This window comes from Marmota marmota, unplaced genomic scaffold, assembly GCF_001458135.2.
Source record: "Marmota marmota marmota unplaced genomic scaffold, marMar, whole genome shotgun sequence".
In the NCBI taxonomy this organism is placed as follows: Eukaryota; Metazoa; Chordata; class Mammalia; order Rodentia; family Sciuridae; genus Marmota; species Marmota marmota.
The window spans coordinates 29,519,277-29,533,909 of NW_026000221.1; the positions used below are offsets into that span (position 1 = coordinate 29,519,277).

Consider the following 14,633-nt stretch of genomic DNA (forward strand, 5'->3'; position numbering starts at 1 on the left):
TCTCTGCAGCCTTACATCCTGCCATGTGTGAAGGGTCTCACCTTGACTTTCTCCTACTTGGAGATCCTCAGGCCTCAGCTTTCTATAAAGCAAGTGAGTTTGACACCATGATCTCTGAGGCCCTTCCCTGCTATAACATCCCGTGAGGGTGAGTTCTTTCTACACAGGAAGCCCACATAGGCCTTCATAAGAGCCTAGCAATTTTAGAGTTCAAGAATAGGAAGCAAACTAGGGGCAGTGGAAAAGAAAAGGGCCTTAAACATTGTTAGATTGATACTTCCCACTGTGTGTTTCGGGAATATTCGCTCTATAGACTCATAATAGGGTATGTGTGTGTGTGTGTGTGTGTGTGTGTATATATATATATATATATATATATTCCCCTACCACCATGAACACTGGGCTTGTGCACTGGGGAACCTGCCCCAGTGTGGCATCAGGGGAGTAGGTTAATACACTGGAATTCGTGGAATGTGGGGGGAGGGTCACCTGATTAAATTAGGAGTCCCCCAGGTCCTCATAGTACAAGTGTCTTCCCTTGAGATCCTGATATGTACTAGGCAGACACTTGTCACTCAGAAGCAGAGATGCTATTGAAGATAGGAAGTTGTCATGGGCCTGGGATGGCCCCAAAACCCAGCCTCAAAGATCAATGAGTCAGGTCCCCCAGGCTGCTGAGGCTGCTGACGTATCCATCAGGGTCAGATCCCAGGAAGTGTGCAGAAGGGCTCTGAGCCAGGTCACCCTAGGGCCCCCCAGTTGCTGCCAGGAGTTGCCTTTGGTAAGAGGGCCACAGGCTGGGGTGGGGTCCTTTCAAGCCTCACAGGCTCCAGAGGCAGCAAAGAAGGCTGAAGGGGAAAGTGCAAGGTCCCAGGTGGTGGTGGGGAGCTGGAAGGCCAGAAGGAACATGAGGACAGGGAAGGGCCTGCCAGGCCTGGGGGTGGAGGGAGGTTTGGTGGCCTGAGGGCAAGCCAGAGAAGCTCATGCTCTGGTGCAGTATGTGGGGGTGGCAGTAGGATGTGAATGATGTGGCTTTGTACACTTTATGCCAGCAGCCCTGGAGGTAGAACTTGTAGCTGAGTTCCATCTTGTACTTGGGGTGGCAGTTGGACTGGCATCGGTTACCCAGGCCATGGGCAAACTGGCATCTAGCCCCATAGTGGCAGTGTCCACTCTCTGAGAAGGTCTCAGCTCCGTCTCGTTGCCCTACATAGTAGTGTAGGTCACAGTAGGCAAGGTGGGCAAGGGTGACTGCTCAGAGCCCATGTGGGGAGCCAGGGGTGCAAAGCCAGGGGTGGAGGCACTCAGTAACAGCTACAGCTCTCCACCAAGCCAGTGGAGTGGCCAGGTGGGCAGGAGGTGACCCCAGACAGGGTGGAGTCAAATAAGTTCAAGCTCCAGAGTCAGTTCTTCTGTGGTCAGGTGACAGTCAAGGGCTCAGCATAAATAAACAAACAAATAAATAAAAGAATAAATAAATAAATAAGCAAGCAAGCAGTGAGATCCTTAGGAGCACAGGTGGCCATAAAGGTGGACCAAAAGTCAGAGCACTCAAGTCAGGCTTTCATGCGGACTTCTGATGGGTGTAATGAGGTGGGCCAAAAGCTTGTACGGTCACTCTTCTTAATAGCATCATGGACATATTAAAGTCAGACTCCCATATGTACAACAATACAATGCCTGTGTGTGGTTAAAACTTCACTTTATGCATGTGTAATGGGACAACTTCTATGCAGATCTGTCCTCTTATGCCAAGAAAACTTCAATAATTACATACCATATATTAAAGTGGTATTATAATTTTCAGTGCTCTCTCGTTTATTACCCCATTTTTCTTCACAATGGCCCTCTGAGGTGTGCTGGGGTAGCTACTGGTTTTTCCTCATACGTCTGATGATGAAGAGGAGCTAAGAGAGACCCAGGAAGGAGCATCGATTTCCTCCAGCTCATGATAAAGCAAGGTGAATGAAGGCTGAATTTTGTTGCAACTAATACTGCACACTGCTGCCCTGGGTTTCTTCTTAAAGAATCTAAGACACATTTCACTGATGCGATGTATTTTAACCAAACAGCTGCCAACTGAACTCCTATCAGGGATATGGGGCGCTGGGCCAAAAGAAGAAGGGATTCTGTTGGTATCATCCTCCTCCTCCACAACAGAGAAAATTAATGACACCATCCTTGATGCATTTGAGAGAACCACTTAACTAACCGCTGACTCTGCTAGTTCTAGTTATTTACTTCCCTGTTCAATAGAAGTTGAAAAATCACCTGTATTATTAATTTGCGTAAAATCTTCCAGCTTCAGAATGTGACTCCAAAGCTATTTTTACAAAGTTGAAATTCTCAGCTTTTGCTTTCAAATGACTAAAGTCATTCATCAGCTGTTCTCATAAACGTCAAGTTTACAATTTTTTTCCCTTCCATTTTCTAGATGAGATAAACTTGTTCAGGTTTACTGAATTTCTCCAACTGCACAGTCATATGTAAAACTATCCAAACAGCCCTCAGTCCCTTTCCTATTTTTAGATATAATTTTCAATTATATCTTCCCTTGAGCAAATCCCCATTTATATTATTTATTGTTCACTCCCCTAGCCTTTTTAAAAATCAATCAGCAAGCATTTATTTAGCTTCTGCTTACATGTTCATTTGTAGTGGGTACTGGATGGAGACACCCAATTTACTGAGCCTTTATTGAGTCCCAGGCCTCAGAAGTCTTATGAAGTCATCTAAAGAAAAATTTGACCTTATGAAATAATGAAAGCACTAGTAGGTCACCGGAAGTCTATTATTGCATAGGATAATCATGGCATTCTTGGGCGTATCAAGATAGAGATTGGGAGAACTTCAAGAGTCCTGGATGATTAGAGGACACAGGATGGAGAGACTGAGTAAGAGACAAGGACAGAAAGTACACTTCAGAGACCACATCTGTGTCTTTGTTTTGAGGATTATGAATAGCCTGGGCTGAATCACAGAGGCAGACAACAGGGAGCTATTGAAGGTTCATTTACAAAATGAACAGTGTTTGCAGAAGTTCAGTTCTGTTGTGGTGAACATAAGGGGCACAGATAGCAAGTCCTGAAAATGGATGGGCAAAGGGTATAGAATCTAGCAACGGAATGTATCTGTTAGCAACGGAAAGCGAGCTTCTCATGTTTTGCCAGTGGAGAAGCCCAGGAAAAACAAAGAAACCCCAAAGGCTACTTAGGGTATGAGAGAGAATGGGGAGAAGCATATTAATTCGTAGCGATCTCAGTGTGGAAGCTGTTCTGCAGTTCAATTATGATTTCCTTTAAGTATTCTAGATTCACCAGGATGGCATCATTTCTCTCCTAAGGCAAAGAAAATATCTTTACAAACCAGTCTAGATCACTTTTCTTTTTGATGGGATCTGGGGAGAGGAGGGACAGAGAGGTGGTGCAGTATATCTTGGACTCTAATGTGAAAAGGTGCCCTCTCCATGGAAGATGTGCATTTGGGTACTTGACCTCCAGGTTCAAAAGAACCATTTTGAATGCATACAACCCCCTGTCCTTCCAGGGCCTGGCTGTAGTCCCTGCTACCTCCCTCCCTTGACTCTCAGGGGTTTCAGCTCCCTGTAGCTCCTCTCTGGGATCCAAGATGAGGTCCTGATTATGGCGTAAAAAACTGCATGGTCCAAACCAATCCAGGGTTTGTTTTGAAACGATGGCTCTTTCAGGGTAGGAAGAGATATTTACAAGCCTTATTGTCCCTGTCAATCAAATGTTCCATGCTCACGGGAATCATGGCCCTGGGAAGAACTTACCCAAGAGACAACACCCCAAAAGAAAACCAAACCTCCTGGGTTTTAGGGAGAGATATCCTTAATTGAGCTGGCAGAACTCTGTTAAGAGGGAGGGAGAATGCAATGGAGCAGAAGCTGAGCCGCAGGAATGGAAGACAGCTTCCATTCTGCCATGTTTACAACAAGGAGGATTCTCCCTCCACTGAGGACACTATCTCAGAATTGCTTTTGGTCGGCGATCAAGAAAAGAAGAATAATGTAGGTGGTTTAAAATAACCATTGGTTTAAGACCATTATTTTTACCATTATTAGATGATTAAGAAAGGTAAGGCAAGTTAGTGTAAGTTCAGAGCCCAGATCTGACATGATACAGAACTTGGTTTTAAGCACTGGCCTTGTGCTGGCTGTTTAACCTCTCAGCTACAGAGTTTCCTCTTTTTAAAAATGGGAGTAATAACAGTGCTTTCCTCATCAAACTGGTGTTGTGTCTAAATGAGTTAAATTATGCAAAGAGCTTAGCAGTGGGGGAGCCCAAACTCCTGATGGATCATGGTGTGGACTCCCAGGCAAGTCTGTAGCCAGGCTCTGGGCCCCAACCCTGGCAACATTCTCTGAGTCCCTGGTTCTGTGGGTTTTCAGTCTCCTCTGGGGGCAGCAGACATCCTTTCTCCTGGGCTGAGAGCTGAGTCTCAAACCATGTTTTCTTTGTCCCATTTGGGATTTTCATGATTACAGTCAGATTGGTAAGCAAATCCCACTCCCAGTGTGGGGAACTTTCTTCCAGTTCAAGCCGTATATCAAATGAGCAGTTACAGAGGAATAAGGCACTTTGGGTCCTGGCAGTGGGAATAGCAAGGAGATGGCAGATTTCAAAGACAGAAGTAATAAGACAATGGGACTTGACAACTGATGAAGAGGGCCATTAAATATGACCGTAGGTTCGGGGATAATAGGATGCCATAGAGAAGAGATCTTGAAGTCTGAGTGCAGAACTGTCTATACTATATCAGGAGGAAAAAAGCATGTTCTACATAATTTGCACAAGAAAGATGTTTGATAAATGATAGTGGGACAGATAAACAGAAATTTCCATTGGGCAAACAGAGATAAAGGCTATATATATACATGCATATAAATCTTTCTCTCTCTCTCTCTCTCTGTGTATGTGTGTGTGTGTGTGTGTATGAGAGAGAAAGAGGGAGAGGGAGATGGAGACCTATGTACGTTTTTTGTGTGTATTTAGGAGTTATCAGAATAGAAGTGGTATTTAAGACAAGAGAATGGAGGACTTCTTTGAGTGACAGATACATGGGAGTAGAATGTTTAAAGAAAAGGGAAGGCCCACAGCTACATAAGTGGAAGATGAATTGATAAAATGATAGAGTTGGAAGGTACCTTGGCAAAAATGTAACCGATCTCATTAACTTGAAAGATAAAGAAACAGAGGTTCAGAGAGCATCAGTGATTTGTCAAGTAGCCCACAACATTCAGAAAATGGGAGATCTGGGGTCTGAACTCAAGTTCTCAGACTCTCAGTTTTGTCCTTTCCAACAATTATAAGCTGGAGACCAGGAAATGGCTACGTGTTAGGTGAATGTTAATTGACATTGGCCAACAGGATGAAATTGGCAATTGTGAACCTTTAAATTGGGATAAAATAAACTTATGAGCCAAGGAATCATGAATACTTAAAGAGTGCATAGGTTTTGTCCTTTAACATAGGTCATAAACACACACACACAAAATGAAACCAGAAAAATATCAAATTACATGGAATCTCTTTAGTTAAGGGTAGATTAATGATTTCAAAGGCTGGACAATCATTCCTCTAATTTTTTTTTTTCAGGATAAGGAAGTGGCAGAACAAAATCAGATTCAAAACATTTTTTTTCTGCTTGGGTTCATCCTGCTTTTTTTTCAACTTAGAATCTTGCATGAAGTTGACCAGAAGAAAAACGATTTTTGCTGCCAAATTTCTGGGCCGTATGCTCTGCTTTCATAATTTGCGATGTCTCTATCTAAAAACAATTGATTCTGAAGAGTCAGAAACGTGTGTTGCATGAAAGATTTGTGATTACAGCAGCCACTCTCAAGCTCAAAAAAACAAACACTTCTCTAAATGATCCAAACCCCATCTGAACCCATCATCTTTACTGGTGGCTCAGTCGGTATTTGTACCCAAATTGCCACTTAAACTTGCCCCTTTGGTTCACTGTACTGATCACACAAGATTGGAGTTAATTATCCACCTCACATTGTATTTCTCTCCCAAATACTAGAACATGGTAGGGTGGACGCTTGATGGAGAGTGACTGATGTTATTGAGTTTCTTCATTCTCATTTTATTGTAGGCTCAAAAAGAAAGTAAAATACACTCATGCTGTGAACTTTTGAGCTTCTCTGGTATCCTTCAATGCTTCCCGCAAGATGGAACAGGGACCTGTCTTTTCTGTCAGCTGTATTTCAGGTAATCGTTTTGAGAGGAAAGAGGAGGATTAAACCTGGCTTTAGAGCAAATGTGCTTCTCTCAAGGCTTCAAGTTTCCTAGCTTCCTCATTTAGGGAAATTGCTCCCCTTGTCCTGGTCCTGCTGTCTCTAGCACCCTCCACATCACAGAGGCCCAGTGCTGTTGGAATGTAGCCAAGCACTAGTTCTCAACAGGGCATTTTCCCCACACTACCCCAGATTTTTCAAGCTGGAAAAAATAGATGTGTTTATTTCTTGTCAAAAGTTTGAGGATTTTCTAATATCTATAAATGTGTCATTCACATTTAAAGTTTTCTCTGCACCTCTGGTGACTTTCTGAGCTCTAATTTTGTGATCTGGAATCTGACTGTTCATGCATTTACTATTTGGGAGACCTTGGGAAAGATGTATAAACTCTGTGCTTCAGTTTTCTCACACGTGAGATAGGACAATCATTCCTACCTCATAAAATAGAACTAATATACATAAAGCGTTAAGTGCTCAATAAATATAAGCTATTATTATTTTCCATTCTTATTCAATTGAAATGCTAACTGGCTGCATAGCTATCTAACATTTTCTTCAAAAAGCCAGTTCTTGGTGACTATAGTTAAAAATAATGTATTGTATATGTACTTGAAAATTGGTAAGGGGGTAGATCTTATATATTTTCACCACACAAAAAAATGAGGTGATGGCTATGTTAGTTGGTTTGATTTAAACACTTAACCATGCAGACACGTATCAAAACATTATATTTTATACCATAAACATATACTTTTTATTTGTCAGGTATATCTTAATAAAACTGGGGATGTCTCATCTTGGATTTATTCTGTTTTTCTATTATTAAATTCATTAATTTCTGCTTCACTTTATCACTTTCATTCTTTTTTATGTTTTTTATTTTTGGTACTGGGGATTAAATCCAGGGACATTTAACCACTGAGCTACACCCTCAGCCTGTTTTATTTTTTATTTTGAGACAGGTCCTCATTAAGTTGCTGAGGCTGGCTTTGAACTTGCAATCCTTCCGTCTTAGCCTCCTGAGCCTCTGGTATTACAGGTGTGCACTACTGTGTCTGAAATTTTAGTTTTGGTTTCAATTTGGAAATGAATTTCAAAATTTACAAAAGGCTTAATTTTTTCTTTTCTATTTTGGTTATTAAATGGAAGTTTATTTTCTTTTGTCTGACATAAGAAAATACAATCTGCACTATTCCTTATTTTGAAGAGCATGGAAGATTTTTTTTGGCACCTAAAATAGTTTGGTTTGAAGAAATGTTTCAGAGGAAATAGAAGATCCAATCTGTTTGGATAGGCAATTAGATATTTATATATTAGTAATATTTTTACCATTCTCTGTGCCATTATTTATGCTTGTAGATATCATTTATTATATTTGTCTCTAATTATATTTCTTTTTCCCTTTTCAGTTACTTGCTATACATATTTCCCCTATCATATTCCAATAATTTAAAATTACTTTTGTATTTTACATTGTAAACTTTAAAAGCTTTTTCATTTACTTGCCTTAAAAAAATGAAGTGTATATTGCCTTTTTGCTGTGAAAGAGAAATTATCTCATTTTCACTTCTTTCTCAGTCTCCTACTGAGTTGTCAACAAGCTCTAGGGCTTTGTCCCAGTCCATTTAGTTGTACCATTTAAAAATTTGAAGTTTGTCTTTCAAGTCATTTTATATTATTTTATGTAATCAAATCTCACTTTTTATATTTCAATATGTTCATGATTCATAAATAGTTCTTATATATTATACCTTCTCCATTACCATACTCTTCACAATGATTGACTGGATTTAGTCAAATATTTTCAAGGAAGGTTCACAGTTGTTATAATGCCTGAATCCTTGTATATTTAAGAATTCTTCATTGGCCTTCAGAAAGGTTGGAATAAAAAAAAATCTTAGGTCATGTTTATTGTGCAACATTGAACTATGTGGAGAATTTGCATACTAGAAGATGACTTGTTTTTTAGTTTTTTTTTTTTTTGGCTTGAACTTCCCCAAGGTATGTTCCAATGTTACTTATTCTCATCAGTTCTTTTTCTGGCACATGATGTGTTCTCTTTACATGCAGATTTATTTCTTTATTTTTGGAAACTTTTTATCTTTTAATTTTTATCTGTGCTAATTGCAGCCTTCTCTACCTACCAGTTTTATGTTGGATCAACCTTGTCTACCCTGCATCCCTTCCTTTCATTTGCATTCACCGTGATTATATCACAGATAAAATATCAGAGGCTTATCAGAGGCTCCTGCAACCATAGGTAACCTAATAACCTGTGCATGGAGTCACAAAGTAAGAAATTCAAAATAGGACCCGTGTTTGGAGCTTAAATAATCTCTGCAAGGTAGAAGGATGTGGGGGCTGTAGGCAATATTACAGGAAGAATAAGTGATTTTTAGGGGAGATGAATGGCATGAAGGATAGACAGCAATCTGCTGCTTCTGGGCTCTGGATGTGATGTCAACTCTCCTTTTTCTTCTTGTGGGTCAATCTTCTGGAGGATCTGACCTTTAGGGAAATTTCAGAGAAAGCCCCTTCTTGCACTTCAGGAGGAATACAAGGGTGACACTTGAGTGGGGGAGGTCAAAGAGACCTAGGTTTTCCTTCAAAGCATTTAGCATGCCAAAGCATTATAGCACTTATTGCTACTGGCTACTCCATGTCCCCAAACCAACTAGAACAGAAGCTCCCCGAGGAGAGGAAATCTTTTTTTCCCTCACCACTGTGCCAACACAATGTTTGGCATATATAGTCGATGTCAATAAGTACTTGATTGAACTCTCCCCGTGTGTCAGAAATTCAGCTTTAGCTGTATATATATTGCTTTTTGCTGTTTCTAATTTACGAAGCTTGTTTCCTTAGCTCTAGTTTCCTATCTTATTGTGCTGCCTTAGTTCTCTTTTTTTCATTGATTCCTTGTCTTTAATTTCTTTTAGGGTATAGGTTATTGGTTGTGGAGGATATTCTACTTCCTAAAGTTTCTCTCAGAATGGGTTCTGTGTCTTTTTAGTTTTCTGTATTTTTTTTTAACCCAGTTCACAGGCAGTTTCTTTGTTTCTCATGATGGCACAGCAGCTTTGTGTGTGCCAGCAAATGTGATCTTCTGAACCTCTTCACACCCGTTCTGAACTCCTTTGTCCTCTCCTAGTTTCTTTCAGCTAAGTCCTTCCTTCTCAGGCAGTAAGACACAAGTGAGGAGTTAGCAGCCCCCAGAATGACACAAAAGATCAAAAAGTACTAGTATATAAGAACCAGGCTGGGAATATAGCTCAGTGGAAGTGTACTCTGAAGCCCTGGGTTTGATGCCCAGCCCTGCAAAATAACAAAAGGAAACAAAAACCCCAACTGAGCAGATGGGATATGGGCTGATGGAAAGTCCTACATTCACTTGCCCTCACCCACTGAGGTGTAAGGGCCCAAAGTCATTTATTTCACAGCTTCCTGTATAGCTAGGAGAAGAGCAGGGGCAACTTCTGGGGAGAGTGAAAAACAGTGGGGATAGGAGGTGGGATTTAACCCTAAGGCTGACCATTTCTGCCACAAGTGAAAAACTGAAGTTGACTCTGGTGGAACAACCCATACTGTAAGGCACTGTCCTTGGAAATAGGATATATGCCCTTGACCAGGGCAGAGTGAATTCAGGTCTAGTAATTTCAAACACATTATAGGAAAAAAGGGGGGAGAAGGGTAGTCATCAAATCCAGTTGTCACTGTCTGTAAAGCCCACCCTTGCATGTAACAAGACACAGATAGGTCTGGAGAACAAGCTCTGAGATCATCTACTGTTCAGCATAACTGGTTCTGGGGGATGCTGGTCACTCTTGCCCCTCTTTTGCCTTCCTCCCAGCTGAAAAGGCAAAATGCCCACTTCCAAAATCCTTTCCTCTTCTTGGGGAGCAGGAGCTTGGCAGTCGTGGTTTGTACACTACATAAGGTGCCTGGAGAGAGTGCAGCTGAGGGTTGGAATCCAGCTTACTCCTAGTCATATGTCCTGGTATGAGGTTCCATCTGCTCAAAGAGGACACTTTCCTTTGTGCTCACTTAAGCCTGTGTCTACAGGGCTGAGATGCCCAGAGAGGGTACCTTTCTCTTTTGGGCTGGCAGTAGTAGCCCTGCTAGAGAATAAAGTGGGATGGTGGTAAGTGGTGTGGGAAGAGCTTCCACTTTGGAGGGACAGTTCCCACCTTCCCTCCCTGGATACTGACTCCACACACATCTGATTCTCTCCTGATGCATTAGGTGTTTCAGACTTTGCCTACTAACCCTGTTCTCACTCTTGGACAGCTTCTGGGAGGACAGAGTATAGAAGTCATATGTTACCTCCAGAGGATCTTCTGTTTTCTTGCTGCTTTTCAGAGTTTACTGTATAAAGCTGTGCACTTCCTGTGTTTGAATGCTGCTGGTGTTTCTGCGGATCCTTTCTCCCCCATTTTTTATTTGTGTTTTTAGTTTGAGATAGAGGATTTTTATGATCTGACTGTTTGCTACTACTGTTACTTCCAACCTCTCCTTGATTTAAGTGGGGTTCTCTGTGCTGCTATAATTGTTTTCAAAATGTGTTGATTCCTGTACTTTCATATGCCATCTATTTAATATGCATGCTCACAGAGAGTGAACAGCATGTGTGAATCTATTCTTTAATAGTTCTGGTGAAAAGTTACATGTATTCAGGTGCTCAACAAATGTTTATTGGTGTCCATAAGGCACTAACAAGCTTATCACATACAAAGATGACAGCAAGATGATCCCACGTTCTGATTTTTAAAAATTGAAATATGACTTTTTAGACTTAAATAAAATGGCAGGAAATCTGGAAAACATCATGTTTCTTAAAATGATGCTCTGGAAATATACTTGAATTTGTTATTCAGTCAGGAGTTTCCAACAGACGTAGCTTGTACAATAAACTTACACAGTGAATCTGCCATTGCGATAGAGGAAGCTTTAAATCAGATTTAAATCTTGTCATGCCTGGGTAAATGTGCTAATATTTTCAGTCAGTCTCTAGTGCAGCTGTTAAAACATTTGGGCTCTACAGACCAAATGGGACTTCTAAATTTCATATGAGTTCTGTGTTCTAATTCTTATTATTTTTTGCTTTTCTAATTAGAAAACAGATATTGGCTTCTGATTAGATGAACATCAAGATTTACTGATCCAAACATATCTTTCAGAACAATAAAATTTGAATTTCATGAAAGCACAAAGTTGATACATATGTTACAGATTCTGTATGCTTTCAGTAGCAGAGGAAAACGTCAAAATTTTGCATATCTAACAGTTAAACAGGAAGCTAACGTTTGTTCAGGAAACATACATTTGCAAATGATGTTTGATTTCAATGAAGACAGCAGTCTTCTGGAAACTTTGCTCAGCTAATAAAAAAAATTAATTCTTAATATACAACAGAGTTTATTTTCTTTCAAATGTCAACAAATATTAAATAATTCAAGGTTCCCCCCTCATTTCTTTCATTTCCAGTTTCTTCAGTTATGAAGTGTCAGACCTCAAATCTCTCTCTATGGGCTTCACGCTTTTGTGGGGTTTTTTTTTTTTGTTGTTGTTTTTTTAATTGCTTAAGTTTTGTAAACTAGCTTCATAATCCAGGACCATCTTTTCAAAAATTCTCTTAACATATTGAATCAATAATTTAATTCTCTTTGGCAAAGATGACAAAGATGTTATCCCCTTAAGATGTTCTACAGGTCAGATTTTATATCATTCTTTTCCATTTTGCCAACTAATGTACATGCAATTTCTTATGGCAGACCTAGGCACTGCCTTAGGTACTGTACCTCAAAGTTATGGGAGAAATGTAACCAACTCTTCAGATTTTCCCATGTGCTCACATACCCACTTATTTGATATCTACTGACTTGTTACAAAAACTACCTGTCTTTTCTTAATCTTTTCAATATTCTACAAATGGGTTGCATGTTTGATGTGACAAATATGATTTCTCAGGAGAAAACATCTAAGACTGATCAGAAAAATCTCTTTGGGACCAGAGTTCAAATTGGCTGCTGTGTAACATTATGGAAGGAAATAGATTCATAAAATTTCAACATTTATATTTTTATTAATGTTTGATTAAGTAAATTTGGTAGCAAAACATATGTAATAGGTACCAAAGATCCTTTTTCATTCCATATTGAAAGTGTTTAAATGAAGATATTCAGAAGTATTAAATTCAATATTGTGAACCTGAACAAAAATGTGCCCAGATACACCCATTAATTCAGAAATAAAATTTAATGACTTTTACAAGGCTGATAATTTTAAATTTAACATACCTTTGAACAATCCTACACATGTTCTATATTTAACAGAAGCTCATAGAAATGTTTGATAAAGTATAGATTTATTACATAATGTTTTAGTTCAAATGTATTTGTGTTTCAGCACAAATATAAAACTAGTCATGTTTACAGAGTAAAAATTGTACAATAGCTCTGTATACTGAAATATTAATATGCAGTTGCTGAAAATCATGTATCAGCTGGATATTTTTGCTTTATTGATGTGTATTAACATCTTTTTCTAACATGACAAGGCCACATAGGAAATGTTCACCATTCTTCCAGTACATTTTGATTCCCAGTAAGCAGTACTAGTTGGCAGATTCATTTTAATGGCAGGAAGGTGAGAATTCAGTTGAAAGAGCAAATTTTCATTTTGATGAGCTATTTGATCATAAAACGTGCAGTGTTTCAATTCATAACTATATCTATCGTCCAGTGAAGATATCATTATAGTTGGCATAATTATGAAAACTTTTCTTTTACTTGATTAAAATCATTTCATATCATTAGATTGGCAATGACATGCAAAGGTCAAGGGTATGGCAATCACCTCACCAGCACCATCAGGTCAGACATTAATCACTACCTTTATTGAGCTGCAACACAAAGCTTAACACACTTCCAAAAAGTTTTCTCAGTAGAGCCTTTTACACCTTCCTCACTAGCTAACTAGACACGAGTCGTCATTGCTTGGCTTGACTTCTCCTTCCAGCAGCAAATTCATTACAACCTTTGTCAAATAGCTGCATGTTCCTCTTTTTCCCAGGGGGGCAGTGTTGTAAAAGGAAGTCATGTCATCCTACAAAGGAAAACAGTAAGCAAGTTGTTTGATTTTTTTTTTTTTTTTTTAATGTGTAAAGAGTTGACAGGTAAAATCAGTGTCAGCCTACAGGGAAAAATAAATTCACTGAAAGATTTCCTCATGGAAAATATGAGTTTCCCAAGCTTTTCTTTCATTTTCCTGAGGCATCTTCTCAGCATATAAAATAGATATTTTTAGTATTCTCTACTTTGCTGACAATTTTTATTTACTTAGGGAACTGTTTCACAGATGAGCATAAAATAGTAAACAGAGAACCTAGAAGGGACTAAATTAGGCACCAATGTACCCTGTTCTGCATTCCCATCTTCTTCAGAAATTTCATTTTATAATCTTCTGGAATCAATGGCTCCTCCCTGGTAAAACACATTTAATTGTCAACTATATAAAGAAAATTTATCTCACCTTAGATTTCTTTTTTGTCAAAATTTCATAGCTGAATTGACTAATAGTTAAAAAGTAACTATTCCTCAAATAAGTCAGACTGCCTCTCAAGTATTTACATTCTGTGAATCTGTTTTGTAAATTAAATGATAAAAGATTAGGGATATTTTAAAGAATTGAGACAATTAAAATAGCCTACAAAAGCTGTTTTCTTTACTTACTTGTTTTTCAATTTCTTTTAGCCGACTCTCATCTTTTTGAAATTCATGAAATGCTTCTTTCACCAGTCTGTCTAGATCTACTTTGTCTTGAAATTCCAGCTCAGGGTTTCTTTCCAGTACAATGGATACAACCATTAGTAACTAGAAGAGGCAGACATTGAAAGCCAATTACATGAACCATAATAATGACCAAATCTGGACATGTTTTCACTCTTTAATCAGACTGTTGGATGATTCTAGTATTCCATAGTATATTCTGGATGATAAATCAGAGGCATAAAGATCACCTATAGATAGAATCTTCTTAATTTTGAAAATTAGTGTAGTTCTATTTGGTAACTGGACATTTTTTTCATCATATGTATCTTTGTAGATATATATATATATATAGTCACTTAAATAAATCTAATAACTTCTAAAAAAAATGATGTTCCTAACCTAGTACATAATATGAGGGGCTCTATTTACCAAAAGTATCTGAACTCTTTTGGGCCTTTGGGCATAAATCCTTGTTGGCAAGACATCAAAACAATGTCCAATGGAGTAGGGCTACCAGGGAAGAGGTGGCAGGGAACAAAGCCAGAGAAGGCAGATGGGTTCAATGAAGACTCTGGAACTAGGTTTGGGATCAGATGACTTAG

General features: G+C 39.0%; 1 protein-coding gene and 1 pseudogene across 4 annotated transcripts in view; both read right to left on the minus strand.

The window, feature by feature from the left end:
* Positions 1-571: 571 nt before the first annotated feature.
* LOC107144689 lies at positions 572-1,400 on the minus strand (annotated as a pseudogene).
* Positions 1,401-12,319: 10,919 nt separating this feature from the next.
* The window catches only part of Phkb (phosphorylase kinase regulatory subunit beta), a 217,393-nt gene continuing 215,079 nt past the window's right edge, over positions 12,320-14,633 (minus strand). For all 4 annotated transcript variants that reach the window (XM_015488767.2, XM_048792237.1, XM_015488766.2 and 1 more), the window contains 2 exons: positions 13,993-14,133; positions 12,320-13,366 (listed from right to left, as the gene is read on the minus strand). In XM_015488767.2, coding sequence (XP_015344253.1) covers positions 13,229-13,366; positions 13,993-14,133 — 279 coding nt within the window. In that variant the 3' untranslated portion in view covers positions 12,320-13,228. The remainder of the gene's footprint in view (positions 13,367-13,992; positions 14,134-14,633) is intronic.